Source organism: Colletotrichum aenigma, assembly GCF_013390185.1.
Source record: "Colletotrichum aenigma strain Cg56 chromosome Unknown KSG_Cg56_contig09, whole genome shotgun sequence".
NCBI lineage: Eukaryota > Fungi > Ascomycota > Sordariomycetes > Glomerellales > Glomerellaceae > Colletotrichum > Colletotrichum aenigma.
The window spans coordinates 2,906,114-2,921,183 of NW_023500915.1; the positions used below are offsets into that span (position 1 = coordinate 2,906,114).

Below are 15,070 nucleotides of genomic sequence, written 5' to 3' on the forward strand. Positions count from 1 at the left end.
TGCGAAAGGAGAGGCATGTCACCTCAATTACTGCCTATTGTGGGACCTTAGGCTTGTATTTGTACAACCAGTCCACGCGTGCAGATGGCTGACCAGCGAGTTTCCAACTTCCCTTCACCCCTCAACGACCTTAGGGTAAGACTGACTGCTTGCGCTTATTCCCTCTTGCCCATTCCAAAATATTGGCTGCCTCGAAATCTTTCAAGTGCACTTTTGGGTCTATCTTTATCATTTCTGTCATCATGTTTCCGGTCATCGTCCTCGTTGCTTTCTTTGCAATAGTTGCAAATGCCAAGGGCGCATGCTACGTTCCCAACGGCATCGATCGCCATAGCCTCAGCAACATTGGCGACAATGAGTACGATCCATGCGAAAAGGATGGTGTTAGCATGTGCTGCAACACACACAACAAGGACAGATGCCAACGCTCTGGCCTTTGTTGGGAGCCTTCTAGCAATGTACTTTGGCGGGGGAGCTGTACGGACCAGACCTGGGAATCCCCAGGATATTTAAAGCTTTGCATCTCCCAAAACGAAACTGGTAGGTAACATTGTTTTCCTGAGCCTCGCGGAACCCTTTCGAGGGCGGGACTTTGAAAGAGTCTTATTTTTGGAATACTGAGCATTAGTAACCCATTGTTCTTGTGATAGGCATTGATCAACTTCCGATGAACGAAATGGATCAGGCAGTGGCAGGCTGCAATGACGGGGAAGGGGATGAGCAGACGTACTGTTGTGGTTATTACGAACAGGCGCGATCATGCTGCGAAGCTGGGCTGGGAATGCGTATTGTGAACGGACAAGTTGTTGCGAAAACATCGAGAACGACAACATCGGCAACAACAACCTCGGAATCTACAACATCGGCAACCACGGCACCAACTCAGACTCCCTCTGCGTCCACATCTGCCGCGGATAGTGGTAATGCTTCAAGCAATGCTGGGATAATTGGGGGCGCCGTTGGCGAAAGCGTTGCTGCGGTAATGGTTCTAGGGCTGACCTGGTTCATCTGGCTCAGGAGGAGGAAGGCTGCCAAGTCTAGTGGTGCCAGCAACATGGCTAACATGGTCGAGCTAAACAGTGGCGAGAGAAAGGAATTGTACTCGCAGAGGATGCCACCCGGATACTCAAGACAACCATCCGAGCTCCCTACGACGGCCCTACTCATTGAGCTTGGGGGTGGAAACTCGCCGCCCGGAGCAGCAAGATGATTTGTATTTATGTTCTTGGTTGGTGTTTGATGGTTGTATTATTACGCTGGCACACAAGGTGAATATAATCAATGAAAATAATGACAAATAATATCACGAATGTCTTCGCCGGCCAGCTTTCTGGCACTACATGTCTATCCATTGCTGTTTCCTCCCAGCGACATCAAGCGCCTGACCCTTCCATCCCCTCCTTCCATCCCCTTCTTCCGTCGTGCCGCCCACATCTCTTTGTCTGCTTAGGAATATTTCTAAAACACCAACGAACAGCATTTCGAGGCGCTTTTGGGCGGAAAATCTGCGAAACGGCACAGTATTCTAGACCCGAGCCCATCCATTCTTTGATGTGGTGATGAAACTCACATCGCTGGCCTTCGCACTTCGGGCAGGAGAGTTGACGAAGAGCCTCTGGGAGAAGGAGAGAAGGGTTTGAGCTAAGCGAACTAACGCAGAAAGCTCCCCGATTGACGTTGAGGGGCACCGAACCAAACAGACTTCGGTGGACCATGTATAACTTTCTGGCGGCCAATCCCATACAGACGCTGTCGATGGGTTCAAGCATTCCGAAGATAGCGTAAAGTAGCTCCGTAGGAATACTGAGAATACAACTTTCTCTCATTGTTATGGTTTCCCTTTATTGAAATAGCGCCGCTAGGCGAGGGGTTGGTTTGGTGTGTTAGTGAAGTTTGGGTTAGGATATGTTGTATGGTGAGCAGCATGTGCATCCAGGGATCTTTAATACAGTTGACATTTAGTGTCAATGTTTACTTTGTCATATAGTCCAATACGTCAGAATCACGAGGGAGTTGCCCATTTGGGAAGCTTTCATCCGCCTCCAATGAACCCTCAAACAGGTCGTTCTCTTAATCCTTTTTGTGACGTAGTTTAGCATGCTCTTCAACCAAGGCCTCGTAGTAATCTGACCAATGACCAGGTTGCTGAGTCCGTAGAAATAGCTCTGTTAGAAAATGACAAGATCTGTTGCCGAGGACGTTGCGGCCGGCCAACTAGTCTCCAGCCTGAGGGAGGCAAAGGTATGAGAAACGGACGACAGGCGATCGGAACAGAAAAGAATACAGTGCCGTAACCCTTCAAACGCGTAGTAATTTTCATATTGACGAGAGAGGTGCGGCATTGATATTCTCATCATAATGTGCATTAAAGGATATATCCACTGCAAGTAATAATTCCGTTTGTCATGATATGAAGTTACCAACTTAGGCTCCCCAACCCAATGATCTGCCTCATCCAGCCACTATCTCTCCAAACTTTTATGACGACTGTTGGGGTTCAGAATCGTAAAGAAAAGCGTTGATGCAAACAGTGCTTGCGGCAAGGTGCCCGAAGCCGTCATCGACACGTTCGAATGACTGCTGAGGTTTGTGCTCTCTCGTCATCGTTCCCACCGGTTGATGAAATCCCATCGTCCCTGTCGAAAATGTTGAGCATAACCAAAAGCTCCGCAATCCTGTCACTGCGAAATCCAGTTATACGACTGTCTGCAGATCAGGAAGGAAAAGCACCGAGCCCCTGGTCGTAACCAAATGCGCACCTGCCGCCGCGGCCCCTTTTCGCCAAGTACACACTACTTATAACTCCCAATATTTCTACCTCATCCCGCCTTGTATCGTTCTAGCTTGTTCTCACGAACAAAACGAATTCCATGCTCTACAAGCCTGCAACATCACGCTTCCGACCAAACCAACAACAGTCGCAATGGCCCGGCGGTCTTGTCGCAGTATCCGTTCTGCACCCACTTCAACCCACCCCCGCGGTGCATTAGCTTTGCGAGCAGATAGTCCGCACCTGTCGTCCCCAGTTGCTTCCGAAAGCTCCCTAGAGAACGTTTCAGGGCGTCGCAGACAGATGAGGGTATCCAGAGCATGCAGTAGGTGCAAGGTTACAAAGACCAGGGTGGGCTGCCATGTAGCTGGAGTTAGGTATGTACTATCTTACCAAGTTTTAGTGCGATGGCCTTTTGCCTTGCTCTCGCTGCGTTGATAGTGGGACCATATATGTACCTTATGAACGCCGAAATAGTTCCAAAAAGCCTCCTGATGGGTGAGTTGAAGTTTTCCTCGACGTACTTTGCGGCTAGCTAACACAATTTCACCAGCTACGTTGAAGTCCTCGAAATTACACAGCAGAGTCTTGCTATTACTATTCAAAAGTTGTATGCCATGATTCGTAACGGCGAACGCTGGAACTTTGAAGAACCTGCGACTTCTGAGCGTGGGAGTCCTTCAATTCACGGTATAGTCTCAAACCCTGGGTGTATCTTGTCCCGCGATGAGACTGGGCTGCCTACGCCAGTCAGATTTCCTGAGGATGAAACAGACCTTACCAAGCTGGCATTCTTGCTGAACGCTCAGGATTCGTCCAGCGAGCATGATGCAGAGGATCGGGTCGCAGTCGAATCTTCGTCGGAGGAACGGGGCTACGACCTGGAACATGTTGAGGGTACGTGGGAAGCGAAAGTTCCTCTGGAACCGACCCAATTTGTTCCAACTCATGGTATGGAAATGCCGTTTATGGAGGGGATGGAGCTCGGAGTCAATGTCATCGGACGAGAGGATGAGCCGACGATCGATGACATCTTCGGCCCAGTAATCTTCTGATTGTCATGGTAATTACACAATACTAGGTACATTATGTGCTGCAATTACTTCATCTACTGAGCTGGCTCTTGGTAGCACATACCCTCGTCACGGAAAAACAGTGTCCGCAAAAGTATGAGTGAATGATTTTAGTTAGGTTATACAGATAGACCTCGAGCTACAACAGTCTGACCCTGCAACATTGATCCTTAATCATCGCGATGAAAGTATAGGCGTCGGTCCTGTATACCGGGCAATACGGAAGTCAATAGCCATATCTAGGCGCCGACAATTTTGCCCATCACGGCCAGCAAGTTGGCAGACGCGCAAGAGTTCTCCGACAGGATAGTGAGGGTACCCGTGCTGGAATCCCAGGTGCTCTCGTGAGAGGGGTTCTCTGCCGAGGAGGAGCCAGAGGCGCCGATGCGGAAACCGAAAATGGTAATGCTGCCCCCGCCCTGAACCGTCTCCTCATAGTCTTGGTCGAATGCCGTCTTGGCATCGCCGTCGAATATGATTTCCATGCTAATGCCCGAGGCGACCAGTATTTGCGTAGGACGCACCTTCTGGAATATTGCCGGGGGTCTGCCCGCCACCTGAGCCATCAGGCCGTTGACGTCGACATTCCTAAAAGCCCCATTAGATGGTGACTTGTGAAGAAAGGTGAGAGGAGCATTTGCTGCACTGACCAGCTCCCGGGTGCGATGGGGGTTGTCTTGTAGTTGTTGGCGTGCGAGCTCATGTCAAAATTTGAGTACTCGACTCTTCCGCCGCTATTGTCATAGAAGTTAAACACGGAGAACCGGCTGAAAGACGCATTCCCCTGTGCCTAAGTAAAGCTCAGGTCTTCGTAAGAAGACTGCTCGCCAGCGGATAAGTTGATATCGAACACAGACGGCTGCTGGTCTGTGTTGGCAACCCAGCCATCGATGATAGCTGCGTGGCCCTGAATGGAGTATTGCGGCACACATTGAGTCTCGAGAGGGTCGGGAATCATGGGCGTTCCACTGTCATCATAGGTCACCGACTGGGTACTGGCCTCCATGTTGTATCTTCGCGAGTTTTGAACTGATCAGTTTTAAGTTCCGATACGGCGTCATCATTCGTACTTACCCGTTCAATGGGGTCAATGTGTTAGTCCCGTTGGCAGCCTGCTTCATTGCGTTGGCCAACAGAAAAGAACCGGAGCCGCCAACTGCTTTGGTTCTCAGCTGGACCTCGTTTGCAGCGCCCTCCCTATCAATAGCAAAGTCAGCACTTATAACTCAATTCTTACCAGACGGTCTGGTTAGTACTGGCTGTCTGTGCTAGAACTCGTTGTTCACTTGTATTGAGCTCGTTCTTTGTGAAAGAAGACATGACTTGACGTACCAGTTATTGATAGCGACAGGGCCCCGCTGTGCTCGCCGTGCTGGGGCGGGAGATTTGAAGGGTCGTTTTCTAATTCCCAATCTTATCTTCCTTTTTTGGGCGACAACGGGTGCGTGACCTTCCCGAAGGTTTGTCGGCTGTAGCTGTTGGTTTCACACGAACTTCTCTGAGATGTGCTAGAGAGAGTTTGGAAGCCGCTGTCAATTTGTTGAACGAAATTCTTCGTAATAATAGCGTCTTCTACTGATATTTTCTCATTTTGGTCCTTGCAGTTACGCGAAAGCGTCAAAATCCAAACCACAAGATTACGCCTTCTTGGTGCCCCAGCGATCTGCGAATGGATCCCAGTTTGAGTCCTCAGCGGGCGTGTACTCCATCCTATCCGCGATGTTCTTCGCGAGATCCTGCCCGTACACAGCAGCAATCCACGCAAAAGTAACATCGATACCCGCGCTGATACCGGACGACGTCCAGATATTACCATCTTCCACCCACCGCGCCTTGTGCACCCAGTTCACCTCCGGCCGCAGCGCAATAGTCTGCTCCCATGACAGCTTATTCGTCGTTGCCCTCTTCCCGTCCAGCACTCCCGCACGCGCAGCCACGCCTGCGCCAGTGCAAACCGTAATCAAATACTGCAACTCGGGGAACCTATCCTTGATAAAGTCGATGGAGGCACGGATGCCGGCGTACCGCGTACCTTGGCCTCCGGGAACAATGAGCACGTCCAGTGGCGGGGCCGTCTTGAAGGTATGCGTGGGTAAGATGGTCTGGCCGAAATCGGAGTTGGCCGCTGGCACCGCGGGACCGGTGGCGGGAATGGCGCCGGGCTGTTGCTGTGCGCCTGGGATCTGATTCGTCGAGACGGGGTCCAGCGTCTCCGCGATGACGGACAGGTTCATTTCGTACGAGCGCGATAAGAGATTCAGCGCGTCTAGGGGCCCAAAGACGTCAAGCGCTTGGAAGGCCGGGAAGACGACTATGCCGAAGTTGAGGGGCTTTTCTGTGAGCTGTTAGCATATTGAGGTGAAGACAAGAAGGGCTGTGTTATCACTCACTGCCGCCTTCGCGGTCGCCATTCCGAGACATGATGGTTGGGCTATAACTGAAGCTCCTCACGCAATAGAATGGAGCTGAGGCCGCTGGGGTGGGTCTTTTGAAGAGGATCGATGCAGCAATTCGATTTCTTAACATGGTCGGTGTACTAGAGCTTACGAGATGGCGAATAAGACCAAGAACAAGCTGTTGGCCGTTCTTCTCTAGGCTTCAAACAAGATAATCGCAGTGAGACCAATTCGAGGAGTGAGTAAGACGGAGATCGCCTGCGAATGAGAGTGTGACAGAGAGAGCTCGGAGACCGATGAGACATTTACGTAAGGTGAGCGCTTCCGAGAGAGTTTGCGGGCTGGCGGGGTGGTCGGCCGTCAGCTCATTGATAATGGTCGCGCCCAGCTTGCACGACTGCCGACCCTTACATCGCGTCATTCGGAATCAGAACCAATTATGTTGTTCTCCGATGGGTTGTAATAGCCTCCGAGGAAATGTTCATTTGAATATTCGTTAGCAGATTCCAGGCTATGAGCAGGGCAGACGCCAATCTTTCGACAACCGGAGAAGTGTTTGGTCTTGCTGCAGCAGAGCGCTGAAGATGCGTTGAACATCCGCTGAACATGACCGACCTCTTGTTGATAGACATGGTCACCGTGACCGCACTGTTTCCTGATCAAAGCAGGTCGGATCTCTGAATCATCATTTCACGACTTATCAACGTTCATTCTTACAATCCCAGACTTTGTTTCCTCCAAACCAAGTCTCTTCAACCTTCGCATTCAACAGGCGAGCGGCATCCCACTCCATGTCCATGACAATGAAGTCCGCCAGCTTACCCACAGCCAAGCTGCCAACTCTCTCCTCGGCAAACACGCTACAAGCAGCGCCCCAAGTCGCAGCAACCACTGATTCGCACAACCCCAGCTTGAAGTGCTCGTTGACCACCTTTTCATAGCTCGGGTCCCTCGACGAGCGTCTAGTAGATGCAACATAGAGATTATGCATTGGAGCCCACGGCGATGTAGGGCTGTCGCTCCCAATCGCCATCAAAGCGCCCGCGTCTGCGAATTCGCGATACGCAAAGGCCCGTTTACAGCGGTCTTCTCCCAGAAGTCTCGGCCACTCCGTCAAAATCAAAGGGTCGGCATGCACTGGGTGTATAGAGGCTGTCAGGCCCAAGTTGCCCAGTCGCTGAGCGTCTTCTGGCGATGCAAGTTCCAAATGCTCGATCCGATGCCGCCGTCCTGGCGTTCCATTCTTCTCAATCGCATCGATGGCCATTTTAATGGCTGCATCGCCGATAGCATGCAGCGCGACTTGGAGTCCTCCAGCGTCTGCCTTCTTGACGACAGCCTCCACATGTTCCGGCTCCCAGATCGGCGGCGGGAGACCGGCTGGCGCGTAGGGTTCTGAGAGATATGCCGTGCACGCGTCGATGATGCCGTCGCAAATAACCTTGACGCCGACGATGCGGAGATCTGGATCGTTGCTGGAGTTGAATGTCCTACTCAGCTCAATAGCACGTTGGACTTGCCTTGAGCTGGCTTCGATATCTGCAGTTGGCTTTATCAGCCAGTAGGACGCAACACGAATGGAAAGATCCGGCTCCTCTTCTTTCAAGGTGACAAGTGCATCCCACGCCTCTTCATCCATGGCCATCTCCACCACACCGGTGTAACCGGCGGCGTTATACTCTCTGATGGCTGCCCTGATTGCTTCAATGCGCTCGCGTTTCGGGGCTGATGCGGCTTGGAACGGCCAAATGACAGACATCATTGCACCCTCGTCGAGGACTCCGGTAGGCTTGCCCTGTGCGTCCCGATGAATGCTCCCGCCAGGGGGATCCGCCATCTCAGCCGCTCCCAATTTCTCCAGCGCCGCAGAGTTGCACCAGCAAGAGTGCTGAGAGCTCGCATCGATAAAGATGGGTCGCGGATCAATATCGTCTAGGAGTGCAGCGCTCACCCCGCCCGGCGTCATGGAATGCATCCAGTTCTTGCAGAGAATTGTTGGCACGTCCGGATTAGCTGCTGCATAAGCTTTGATAGTTGATCGGATGTCGTCTATTGTTTTGCAACGAACCAGGTCGAGCTTCCGTAGTGACTGGCCCAATAGCAGGAGGTGCATATGTCCATCAATGAACCCAGGAAGCACCGTACGCTGCTGAAGATTTCGGACCTCAAACCCCGTGGCGTCTTTCGGTAGAACCTCACTTTGAGGGCCGATGGTGACGACTTTGCCATCTTGGACAAGCATACTATCCGCGAAAGTGGGCTGGGCTTCAAGGCCAGTTCCACCTTTGGCTAGAATACGGCCATTGATGAAGACGGTACTTGCACCCATGGTGTTGGAGGCCTGGGGTTGCTATCTGGGTGCAGAGACAGCTTGAAGGTAGAACTGATTCAGCGTGCGCCCTGCATGTTGGCTAACAGCTGATGTATGTCTCTGAGAGATGGAAGCTTACTTACCGACAATTTCAACTGACTTGCGATAATAATTCAATGAAACCCGTAGGGCCGAGTCAAAGGCTTTTATTGTCCCCTATCGTGATGCCCCATCGCTACTATCGTGGCTCTTATCTTTTGAGTTAGCACAGTTCAATTCTAGTGCAAATAGTTTCCTCGCTTCGACTTTACTTCCCAGTAGCTTAGTGACCCACTGTTCCGGGCAACAGGCCTTGACTAGGAAATTAATGGGGGTAATTCCCTCTCTTCGAGCTTCCTTCCCAGCCTACGCGCGGAGCAGTCCTCAATCTTGAGTTGAAAGTTCCCGAAGTCGGCGGATCTTATCGTGAAGCCTCAATCGATTTAATCATGTGTAAAAAGCAGCACGCATCGCCGTGAATATGGCTTTATGAAAATCGAAGACTGGCGGTCAGCGAATTAGAGCCGAGGAAAGTTCCCGGAATAATCTTTAGATACACAAAGGCCGGGGGACGTGAGCGGGCGCGGGGGATAAAAACAAGCATCGATACCTGTATTTACTTGAGAAGATTAAAGGATGGCTTTACAAAAATCAATTATTATCCAACGCTTCGTCTGGAAGTATCTCTGCCGCTCCAAATACATGATGGTGTTGGTTCACGAGGTATTGATGTAATCAACCACGTGAATGTAATCTTCACGGCGGTGCGGGGTCATGACAAGTTAGCAAGCGGCATTTGTCATAGACCCGAGCCGATCATCTGCTGAGATTTTGAACTGGACTCAGCCAAGCACATGCAAACTCACTACCAACCGTCAATTTACAGAAGTTCTTCAACATGTACAAGTATCAGATAACCTTCACCTTTGACACAATATGTCCTTGGTGAGTTGGCGACACGAATGCGTCTTTGTGCTCGATTTTATCTGCTGACGAATCTCTATCTAAGGACATACATCGCAAAGAAAAGGTGAGACTGAGATGATTCTTACAGAAGATCACGAGCGCCCCATCTTTCCAACTTTATCGTTGTCGGCGGAGGAGGACGGGGAGGGCAGCATTGAGCGCGATGGCGTCTGCAGCAGTGACCGACAGGCAGTATCCGCCCGGCAACACTTTGGCTGTTGATACTTTAAGCCGCATCAACGATGCTAACATGTCAACTCATACAGACTGGGCAAAGCCCTCGAGGAAATCGCCGCCTCACCCACAGCTAACGACGTCTCCTTCACGCTCGTCTTCCGCCCCTACCAACTCTACCCGGACTTCCCGACTGAGCCCCAGGATAAGCGCCAGTGGTATGTGACTACCAAGCACGATGCTTCCGACATTAAGCAGTCAGTCTATGAGGCCACAATGTCCGAGCTTGGAACAGCCGTTGGCATTTCTTTCTCCTGGGGCGGGACAATGTCGAACACTTTCAATGCGCATCGCGTGATCCAGCACTTCCAAGAGGCCAAAGATGCGGAGACCGCCAACCGTTTGGTGGAAGCCCTGTACAGTCGGTACTTTGAACAGGAGAAGGACCAAGGTGCGAAGGGAGTGCTGGTCGACGCCTGCGTAGAGGCGGGGATTCCAGAGGCAGAAGCGAAAGAGGTTGTCGAAGATCAGACGGAGGGCAAGATTGACACGAGGAACATGATCCGCACGGCTGCCATGGATGGCGTGGATGCTGTTCCACACATCGTATTTGAAGGGAGGAGAAGAGACCTTACACTCATCGGCGCAAAAGAGGTCGACGAGTATGTTAAGGCTATGCAGACCATCCTCAAAGAGAGCAAGTAGAGGGGATGAAGCCAGTACTGAATTGGATTTATTCTTTCCAGGGCTGTCTGATTTGAAACCGTTTTTTAACTGTCGCCGTTCTGACATCATTCTTACCTTCCCCTTAGTATCTCTCTAGTATCCACAAACGTCTCTCATCAACGCTCAGAGACTCCAAGAACTTCATCTCCTCCTCCTTGACAGTCGCATACCTCTCAATGAGCTCTTCGCCAAGCAGCTCATTCATGACGTCGTCACCCTTCAACTCCTTGAGAGCTTCAGGCAGCCCGGCAGGAAGCATCTGCTCCACGCCCAACTCCTTGCGATCATTCTTCGTTAGGGAGGCAGGGTCGACCTCGCAGTCTCCCCAGGTCAGCTTCTCGCCCTTCACGACGCCGTACGCGCCAGCACCCAACAGGGCAGCAATTGCGAGGTAGGGGTTTGCGAGTCCGTCCAGGCACTTGACTTCCCAGTGGCTGTCCTCGCACTTGCGCAGGGGTGTTTCTCTGTTCTGAGTGCCCCAGGTCACCCACCGCCCACCGGCCCAGCAGCCGTCCTGGACACGTTCGTAACTGACGGGGTTGCTGTATGTCAGCGCCGCGATGGCGCGGAGATGCTTGAGGATGCCGGCGTAGAAGGGTCCATAGGTCTCAGGCTTTGAGCCGTTGGGGGAGGTGATGGACATGTGCACATGAGCCGCGTTACCACAGGATTTCGGGTAAGGCTTTGGATGTAGGGACATTCTGTAGCCCTCTGACTGAGCAATGCCTGATATGACCTCTCGGACGTATAGGAGGGTATCTACGGCCTCTAAGGGGGGAGCTCGAGGGAGAACGACTTCGAACTGACCGGCGGCGCTTTCGGGGTGGATTTGCTCGATATAGATTCCTTTCGAGTCCAGCTCGGCGACTGCCCGCTCGATAACCTTGACAAATACGGGATGGTCCATCATTCGGGAGGTTGACCAGGCATGTCCATCGTTCCTCAATGTTCGATACTTCTCCGGACCGTCAATCCGCTCAAGAAGAAGTAGCTCAATCTCGAATCCAACGTGGAAGGTGAGACCCCTGCGTGCCGCATTCTCGACCACTCGTTGAAGCAACGACCTCAGGCACAAGGGTACGACCGAGCCATCCTGCTCTCTGAAATCTCCGAACACGCTGATGTGGCCATCGCGGGGGCCCTCCTGGAGGGATGTGAAGTCTGGATGCAGCCGGTATTCTCCTGTGCCGGAAGCCCCAGCGACGACCATATCGTTCTGGAGCAGACCGAGACTGGCCTTGGTAATGCTGATTGAGAAGTCTCCATCTTCATTCATTACCGATAGGACCTTTCGCATGGGTACGGCCCGAACGCGTGGGGTAGCGGTCATATCATTCCAGTAGATGCGAAGGTATTGCGGTGGCTTCTTGCCGTCCAGAAATGCCTCGAGAATATCCAGGTCACTTCTACTAGACAGACGTCGAGGATTCATATGGCTTTCTTCGGGGCTGAAGGAGAATCCCAGGTGGTAGATGTGGTTCGAGTTGTTGAAGAGAACGTCTTTCACCAGCTGAGTCGCCTCTCGCCAAGTCATGTGGCCTTTCCGAGCGTACTCGCACAAGACCTGGGCTAAGTCAGCATTCATATCTTCTTACATAGTAGCGTGTAGTTGGTACTGACTTTTTCCATCACCTCTTTGACTTGCAAAACGGCCAAGAGGTAGGTCTCGGGAAACCAGTGTCCGTCAGTGCTCCAGATGATCTTGGACCAGGGGCACAACTCTAGTATTTGACGGAGTGCAGTTTCCTGGCCATCACGACTAAGAAACGGGAAGATTTCACCGATATCCGCATAGACGTTGGCGTAAACGCAGGCTAGGTACCCAGCCTCTCTCGTGTACGGGTAGCTTGCATGTAGCAGGACAATCGGCACCGTGGGATACTGGCGGATGAATTCCTGAAGGTGCGTAGGGGAGGCCGAAGTAAGACTGATGTCGTTGTCGCCCAATCCCGTGTGGAATTGGATGGGTTTCTTGCCCGAGCCTTCGGTGTTTCTGATGAGGCATGCAAGCCGGTGGACCAGGTACTCATTGAGACCGGGGTGATTGACCCGAGTGAACGCGTTGTCGGTGCCCTTCGTGTGAGTGGCGTAAATGCACTCGAAGGCCTTGCGGGCGAAGGCAGCATCTGGCTTTCTCGGAATTGCGAGGCCGGTGCGATAGCAGATGACGGACTTAAAGCCGACGACCTCTGGATCCGCGATAGCTTCCAAGATGCTGCTGTCAAACGCCTTCAGCGCCTTGTCGAAGACGGCGTTGGAGTCCTCCGCCGTGCGAGTTGTACCTTCGTCGGCTGGAAGGTGCTCGTTGAAGATGTCAGCAGCGATCTTTTCGATCCGCACGATTCTCTTAGCAGGGCTGCGAGTGAGACTGCTGAAGTAGGTATAAGGATAGACAGCATTCTCGCCGTCCAGCCCGTCGTCGACAAGAACGGACTCGATGCCATTTAGACATTCCTCAACCCATGCATCGTAGTCCTCAATGCGCTTAGCTTCAATGGCATTGACCACCGCCTCCCAACTAGGCTCGCAACGGAGCACCTTGGCCAGCTGTTTGACAGCGCGCAGATGCGCGAGACTGGTCAATGAAGCGTGGATTGCGTCTCCATGGGCTTCGGTAGTGATTGACAAAAGAGGGTAGCGGCCAATGGCCTCGAGATCCAGCAGAGGATGGGCGTGGTTGTCAATGATGGGGGTCGTCTGGATGGTGTGGCTGAGGAGAGCCTGGCCAGTCAGCTTTGCGGGATCCATGCTCGCGGAAGAAAGACCACCAGGTCGAGCAGTGATCAGTGTAGTAGAGTTTCCCGACAGTCTTTCTACCGCGTGGACAGATGGACGAGGCTCCCCCTTGGCTACTGGTCCGGCCGGATGGTGGACTTGGTGTTTGATGCTGGGAAAGATGCAAGCTGCGATTCGGAAGGGAGAGGAGGGGTAGCTAATGTGGCAGGGAAATGACGTGAGAGCTCTTATCGGCGCCCTGCATGAGGGGTGATAGACGATGTCTCATAACGGCGTCTTCCGCGGCACCCCTCTCCCTATTTGTCTCGACGGATGTTCTCCGCGGGAGGGGAAATTCGGTCTCCAAATGCCGTTTTCAGGGGACGTCACGACATGGTAACCGGTACAGTTCATCAGTTGAATTAACTTTCAGACCCCGCAGCCAGTGTATGTCAGATATTAGCGTGAGTTCGTTCATATGGAAGCTTGTGCCCGCGGCATATTTGGCCTGGGATCCCAAATCTAGACAAAGACAGCGATTGAGCGCAGGTATCTTCGAGGGAAAGGGCCGATATCAAAGAGGAGGGAAGTAAATGGAATAAGTCGCACTTTTATGCGTAAAAGTCCGATGCAGGATTGCAGGCGGGGGCCGGTTCTCCACTTCGGCAGCGGCGCCGATCGGAGCCTATCGCACGGCGGCCCGCGGCGGGATACTGGTGTGGGATGCCGAGATGATCAACCTAAGGTCTGTCTATCTAGCAAGCAATTCGCGTGTTGATTTCTCATAGCGTGCCTTACAGCATAATCATATTCAATCATTAGTCAAGATTATCAGACGTCTGTGTAGCATTTTTCTCTGAATTCCAGGAGCGCTGTAGCTGATCCGTGCTGGCCTCCGCCTACGGAAACGTGTGAAATCTGCTAGAGGGCACTACCATCTTGTGCCGTTTTATCAGACATCAAATGAACCTGATGAAAGAATGAAATCTTGTTTGGTAGTTGAAAACGACTGATAGGATTCAAAGCCCCTGGGTGATTTCAGAGCCCGGGGAAGAATAATATGAACAAGTTGAGCGCCGGGGTTCAGTGCTCTTCTGTCCAAGAAGGTACAATGGCACATAACTTGCTGGTCAAGGAATTTCGATGAGAGCACCGATCGCAGTCGATGACCCCAGCGCAGGGAAGTGTTCATGGGATGCCAACAAGACATTGTGTAATGCTCTTTCATCTTTAACCATCTACAGCCGGGCCAGATGGGGCCGCCAAGAATGGAAAGATTTTATTGAAGTCTGCAGAGGGTCCCACAGTCTGACCGTCACGGAGCTGAGTCGCCCCCCTCCCTCGTCTACAATCAATCTTTCTTCCGTATAGCGAAGGGCGCCCTGGCCCCTGAACGGGAAGACTGTCGTGTTGTTCCGCTGTCCATTGTTCCGCTGTGTGTTATTCCGATGTCCGTCGTTCCGATGTCCGTCGTTCCGATGCCTATTGCCCCCCTGTATTTTGTCAACATCACCCGCAAGTTTGAACAGTCAATTGATGGACAGAAGTGGCCAGCGCGTCATTTGTTCGGTACGTGGTAGGCGACATGCCTGATGCACAGCTACATCGCGCCCTAAAACAGGGGTTTCTCTTGAGGGTGTCCTCTGCATAACAGTCTATTTCCTCCAATATTGACTAGCAATCCCGCTGCAAATAGTTGTAGCAATACTGATGTCACCTCTTTCAAGGCTACAGAAGCCCACGGATTCTCATTGCATGGTTGAGTAGCCTGTCTGAAATAACGAATCTCCTCGTGGGAGCCCACCCACTCAGTGGCAAAGCGCCATTCCAGCGCTCCTCTTCAGTGAGCTTCGGGCGGCTATCTGGTCCGAGTACCTTTCTGGGAAACTTAATCGTCCCG

At 52.1% G+C, this 15,070-nt stretch overlaps 5 protein-coding genes across 5 annotated transcripts; 2 read left to right on the plus strand and 3 right to left on the minus strand.

Annotated features, from left to right (window-relative positions):
• Positions 1 to 242: 242 nt before the first annotated feature.
• CGCA056_v013435 (uncharacterized protein) lies at positions 243 to 3,825 on the plus strand (the record flags this gene model as incomplete). The annotated part of the gene is made up of 3 exons (XM_037328679.1): positions 243 to 358; positions 3,248 to 3,268; positions 3,324 to 3,825. The coding sequence occupies 3 exons, from the start codon at positions 243 to 245 to the stop codon at positions 3,823 to 3,825; spliced, it is 639 nt and encodes a 212-aa protein (XP_037172825.1).
• Positions 3,826 to 5,480: 1,655 nt separating this feature from the next.
• Positions 5,481 to 6,264, minus strand: inhA-1 (Isonitrile hydratase; the record flags this gene model as incomplete). Its single annotated transcript, XM_037328680.1, has 2 exons — positions 5,481 to 6,178; positions 6,234 to 6,264. The coding sequence occupies 2 exons, from the start codon at positions 6,262 to 6,264 to the stop codon at positions 5,481 to 5,483; spliced, it is 729 nt and encodes a 242-aa protein (XP_037173509.1).
• Positions 6,265 to 6,939: 675 nt separating this feature from the next.
• Positions 6,940 to 8,568, minus strand: ytcJ-2 (putative amidohydrolase YtcJ; the record flags this gene model as incomplete). Its single annotated transcript, XM_037328681.1, has 1 exon — positions 6,940 to 8,568. The coding sequence occupies one exon, from the start codon at positions 8,566 to 8,568 to the stop codon at positions 6,940 to 6,942; it is 1,629 nt and encodes a 542-aa protein (XP_037173513.1).
• Positions 8,569 to 9,487: 919 nt separating this feature from the next.
• On the plus strand, positions 9,488 to 10,434 carry CGCA056_v013438 (uncharacterized protein; the record flags this gene model as incomplete). Its single annotated transcript, XM_037328682.1, has 3 exons — positions 9,488 to 9,534; positions 9,599 to 9,619; positions 9,822 to 10,434. The coding sequence occupies 3 exons, from the start codon at positions 9,488 to 9,490 to the stop codon at positions 10,432 to 10,434; spliced, it is 681 nt and encodes a 226-aa protein (XP_037172822.1).
• Positions 10,435 to 10,537: 103 nt separating this feature from the next.
• Positions 10,538 to 13,203, minus strand: fluG (the record flags this gene model as incomplete). Its single annotated transcript, XM_037328683.1, has 2 exons — positions 10,538 to 12,019; positions 12,076 to 13,203. 2 exons carry the CDS (start codon positions 13,201 to 13,203, stop codon positions 10,538 to 10,540), a joined length of 2,610 nt encoding a protein of 869 aa, XP_037172823.1.
• Between the last annotated feature and the right edge of the window lie 1,867 nt (positions 13,204 to 15,070).